The 5,564-nt window shown below is 45.3% G+C and overlaps 1 protein-coding gene across 1 annotated transcript; it reads right to left on the bottom strand.

The window, feature by feature from the left end:
- Positions 1-857: 857 nt before the first annotated feature.
- LOC117741552 (homeobox protein otx5-like) lies at positions 858-2,874 on the bottom strand. The gene is made up of 3 exons (XM_034548649.1): positions 2,778-2,874; positions 1,623-1,774; positions 858-1,487 (listed from the first exon to the last, which is right to left on the bottom strand). The coding sequence occupies exons 1-3, from the start codon at positions 2,872-2,874 to the stop codon at positions 858-860; spliced, it is 879 nt and encodes a 292-aa protein (XP_034404540.1).
- Between the last annotated feature and the right edge of the window lie 2,690 nt (positions 2,875-5,564).

The following is a 5,564-nucleotide window of genomic DNA, read 5'->3' as shown; positions in this document are numbered from 1 at the left end:
GCAAACACTGTGAGATGGAGAGGGGGGAGGTGTGTGTGTGTGTAGGGGGGTTGAGGGGGGGGTACTCGGCTTGCCACAATGCGACCATTGTTGCACCCAAATTGTCTGGAAGTGATCCTATTAAAACTATACAATGCACGAGCCACTCGCTTGCTAATGATTTCAACCATGCTCGAAGGCAACAGGTTTGTACTGCAGTCACCGACTCGTGCAGCACACAGGCCGCAGAGGGTCAGCGTCACACAAGGCTACTGGGAATCATCCGCGTCGCATTGGTATTTAACCATCGCCCCGCCCCCTCGCCTGGGTTGGTTTGAGTCGTTTTGGCTCAAAAGCTTTTTTTTATTCAAATTTGTAAATTTTATTTTTAATTTTTTAACTCAGCTCGCTGATGGAAAATCAAAAAAAAAAAAAAATATGTATATATATATCACAGAAAATACAAGACGGGAGTCTAGAAGGAGGAAATGAACGTGAGCTTTTGGGCCGCATTCGGTTCCTTCGTGAACGCGTCGACGTCTCCGCCGTGAAGGTGGAGAGGTCACGTGGAGCCGCTGTGGGAGCTCTGCTGGTCCCAGTGGAGACGAAGAGGCCACGTGTTCTAAACCCGCCGTTTCAATCACAAACACCACCCGAGCTACTGAATTAAAGCGGTTATTGTTATTATTATATTGTGCAGATGTTGCGCGCGCAAGCCGGTTCGAGGCTGACACTCAATTTGGGAACACAGACTTTAACTTCAGCTGATATGATTAATTGATTTATGTGTCCCGAGGTCTCCTCCTTCTTCTACAAACATGTAATCTGGGGTTATTTCGCCCTACTCTGATTTCTCTCCCCCGCCTCCTTCTTGTTATTTACAAGACTTGGAACTTCCAGGAGTTCTGGTCTTTGTAGTCCAGACAGTCAGTGGCATTGAAATTGAGCTTCCAGGCAGCTTGGTCCTTGTAGTCTAGACAGTCGACGGCTCCGAAGCCCAGCGAGGCGGCCGTGTAGCCCTGCGCGGAGAGCGAGGCCGGGGACTGGCTGAGGCCGCCCATCGAGGAGGCCGTGATGGGGCTCAGGGCGCCCCCGGTGCCCGACAGCTGCGGGTGCATCGGGGACAGGTAGGAGCTACAGTCCAGGCCGGTGAAGTAGGAGGAGGAGCCGCCGTAGCTCTGGCTGTAGGCCGGGGCCTGGGTGTAGGTCATGGGGTAGGCGGAGGTGCGCTGCATGCAAGGGGTGGTGGAGGCGGACAGTGGGTCCGGCAGCGGGGAGATGGAGGCCGGGCTCCAGATGGACACCGTGGCGCTAGCGGAGCTCGGGGTGATGGCGGTGCCTGGAGGAGGGGGTTGCGGGCTGTAGGGTCCATTGGAGGGGTTGGCACTGGCCTCGGAGTTGTTGTCACGAGCCGGCGAAGCCTTCTTTTTAGGGGGCCGAGGTTTGGACTGGCCCGTGCTCTGCTGCTGCTGCTGGCGGCACTTGGCCCGGCGGTTCTTGAACCAGACCTGGAGGATGAATGTTACACAATCAACATTCATTCCAGTCCAGTGCTTAAGAAAGTCCATTAAAATGAATCATGACTGATGAATTAAAGTTTAGATATGATTAAGACAATTCTCTGCACAGGTGTTCAGTGTTACCTGGACTCGGGACTCCGGCAGGTTGATCTTGAGGGCCACCTCCTCCCTCATGAAGATGTCCGGGTAGCGCGTTTTGGCAAACAGGGCCTCCAGGATGTCCAGCTGTGCGCGTGTGAAGGTGGTGCGCTCCCGACGCTGTTTGCGCGGAGTGTCTAACAAGAGAAGAAGAAGAAGAAGAAGAAGGAAAAAGTCGTTATTATTATGATTTTGCTTGCGTCATTTATTTATGTTCGTATTAAAAAAATAAAGATATGTTGTTGGTTCAAACTGTGTAAACAAAACCTCACGATTCAACAAATAAATAGATTGTATAGCACCACATTTTATTCTAAATCAAGCTATTAAAATACATTCATTATACTTAAAGTGGGCTATTCTGCATTTTAACAAAACATAATCCAAATGTTTTGCTTATGAAGCAAGTACATTATTTTAATTATTTCTCTTGAATTCAGACATCAGTTAAAATGATATAAAATAATATTATTTATGGTTTATAACTGAGGCTTCGTCATAACCGAGGCTGTCTGAATCGAAATATACAAAGTGGAGGAACGAAAGCATCACTCCAAAGCATGTTTATTAAATATGAAACACACGGGGACTCTAATCTGCGTCAAGGAGGCCGAGTTTCATTCAAACTCTCCTCTCAAGGATGACAGATGCTGATCGGGCCACACAATATAAGAAGTGTTCACGTATGGAAAAACACAATGGCACAAACAATAACATACAATGAGCATCCTTTTTGTAAATATAGGTTATATGATATAAGAGCAACAGATTGGATTTTATTTCGGTGTTAAGTCTGTGTGAGAACAGGCTGCGGTTCCATTCACACACTGTTTCTTATTGGGGTTTTTTGACTATAATCCTCACAATTTATAGGTCAAGTGAACACATGTTCTGATGGCTGCGAGAATCAGACATCTATTCATATACTCGTAAAGATTAAACTGGCAGATGCACGTTTAAATAAGCGAAATATTCTTTTTTGTTTTTAGGCAAACAAAAAAGTTGTCTTTTAATTCTTTTAGTAACTCTATTTTTTTTAAAAAGTACTCTTTTTAAAAAAAATAAATACAAATAAATTACAATATTCAACGATAAATGTAAATGATTTAAAAAATAATAAAAACACAAGACATTACTTACTGGGGTATCCAACGGCGGAGTGGAGCAGATCCATGCCCGGGCCGGACAGCGTTAACCCGTTCACGGCGTAATGCGGTTGCTTAATATACGACATCATGCCTGCTGCTGGCTTTAAAAACACTCCCTCACTACCTCACTCTCTCTCTCCTTCTCTCAGACCGGGGGCTGGGTCTCCTAGCTAGTCTCCAGGGGGTGTCTCTCTCTCTCTCTCTCTCTCTCTCTCTCTCTCTCTCTCTCTCTCTCTCTCTCTCTCTCTCTCTCTCTCTCTCTCTCTCTCTCCCCTCCCTCTCTGTTTTTTCTTTGGGTTGTTTGTCACTAAGTTGTTGTTTTGTGTTTCCCTTGCTGGCCCTTTTTCCTTCCTTTGTCCTCTGACGTAGTGCTGTTGAACCAGGCACCTGCGGTTCTTAACTGCGCCTGTTACACCTGTTTCCACCTGATGCGTAAAGAAACCCACCGGATGTGTATTTTATACCTTCTCTATCCTGCAAAGCAACAACTCAAATTAACCCCAAGGATATACATGCAGACAACACATAAACAAATTATAACTTATAACTAAAACTAATTAATTAAAAGCGCCGCATGCCGTGATGTATGTTTCTTCATCCAAGTCGTGCGTAATTACGCACGGATGTCGCCAAGTGGCAGGTATACCAACAACAACAAAAAAAAAGCAGAAGTTCCAGAACAGCTCGGTCTGGCGGGTCGCTGCAAAGTGGATTCAGGGCCCCTTTGCGGTACCTGGTCCCCGAGGAGAGGATCTGGATCTGCACAGCGGACAAGTGAGGCGAGCAAGAAGAGGCTGGCTAATTAGAAGTAACTTCTACCCAAGTAGACACCCAGAGCCCTCCCTCTCTCTCTCTCTCTCTCTCTCTCTCTCTCTCTCTCTCTCTCTCTCTCTCTCTCTCTCTCTCTCTCTCTCTCTCGCTCTCTCTCTCTCTTTAGGGCGCGCTCACGCAAATGCACACACACACACGCGCGCACACACATTATGTCATTGTGTATTCATGGGCATGTAGTGCTAAATATGGAATTGATTTGATATGTCTCTTATATTTCAATTTGTTCGTCAACTTGTAAACTGACACCTGTTGATAGCCTATAAATATTAACGAGTATGTTTAAGATGTATTTTATAAACGCTATAAATGTAATTACATTTTAAAAGAAGAAGAAAATTAAGTGTGTGTTCTGCTTCATAAACAGCACGTGGCAAGTGTAGGCCTATATATATATAATCATGGTGAATCTTCTGGTGAAACATAAAAGAACTCTAAATAAAAATAAAATATATATTTTCAGTCTATTCCAGATGGAGGTTTTATTGTTGCAACCCATTTTCTTAAATTGGCCTCCTGCAATAATTGGGCGACCTGAGTGTGGAGGCGGAGAAGGGGTACAGGCCGGATTAGGAAGCAGCACAAAGACCACGTTGTTCTGCTGCTTTAAATCCTCCTGATCCCCAACATGCTCCCTGCGGCCCATTCATCCGCGCATTCACCAGTCAATACTACTACTCATAATAATAATTAGAATGTTATGCATTGTATAATTTGTGAAAAAGTACATTTACATATATTTGTCGGCGGATATTCTTGATGTATAGATTCAGAAATGTTGGATAATAGACATTTAATATAGGCAACATGTGTGTTTTATGGAAAGCCTTCATTAAAAGTGTTTTGTATTTTTAATAAAACGTGAAACTAACATGTTGCATAATTTAATTATTTACTGAAACAATTTGAGAGAGGACACAACACACTTTTGTTGTACGGCGTTGGCCTATAATATACAGTCGTTTCCATATTTCTGGAGGACATTTCATTTTTATCGCTCTATTATTATCGTTTTGTTTTGCACACACACTCCCGAGTGGTGTCTCCTCTCTCTCTCTCTCTCTCTCTCTCTCTCTCTCTCTCTCTCTCTCTCTCTCTCTCTCTCTCTCTCTCTCTCTCTCTCTCTCTCTCTCTCTCTCTCTCTCTCTTTCTCACACAGACATCCTCTCCACTAAGAGACGATGTCCAAAGCCGATTCTCTGCGCTTGTTAATTGAATCGGATTTCTTATAGTTTAAAATCCACACACACACACACACACACACACACACACAGACACACGCACACACACACACACACACACACACACACACACAGACCCGTAGCTGCAGCCCAAACTGTATAAGGGGTTTATCTGGCTCTGTAAAGCCAACGCGGAGATATAAAGACACTCACAGAGCGACAGAGAGACTTTACCGGCGAGTTTGAACGAATAAAATGTGTCTTCACCTGCTGAGGTGAGTGTGTGTGTGTGTGTGTGTGTGTGTGTGAGTGTGTGAGTGTGTGGAACTGTTTGGGTGTAGAGGCCTGTGTGTGTGTGCGTGTGACGTTTGGATACCTTCCGTCTCCATTGGACGCCTCGCGCACATCCAGGTACGCTTTGATTTGTTTTGTTTGTTTGTTTGTTTGTTTGTTTGTTTGTTTGTTGTGGCTCGAGCAGCTTGAACTGAACTCGAGCGAACTGTGGGGACAAGCTGGGGAGTCCCACGAGAAGAATGTCTCGAGACCTCTGAGAGAGGGAGCGAGAGAGAGAGAGAGGGGGAGAGGCAGAGAGAGAGAGAGAGAGAGAGAGAGAGAGAGAGAGAGACAACAACAACAACCGCGGGGATAGCAAGAGAACTCAGATGTGCCTTTTTGGAGCGCGCGACACTGCGCGCAGCACAGCCGTGCACGCGCACACTTCGTGAACCTGCTTCGCTCAGACTTTTTGAGAAATGTACATTTAAACA

The sequence above is a fragment of the Cyclopterus lumpus genome, chromosome 13 (assembly GCF_009769545.1).
Source record: "Cyclopterus lumpus isolate fCycLum1 chromosome 13, fCycLum1.pri, whole genome shotgun sequence".
In the NCBI taxonomy this organism is placed as follows: domain Eukaryota; kingdom Metazoa; phylum Chordata; class Actinopteri; order Perciformes; family Cyclopteridae; genus Cyclopterus; species Cyclopterus lumpus.
Note: the sequence above shows the minus strand (reverse complement) of the source record. Positions and strands in the feature narration are given on the sequence as shown.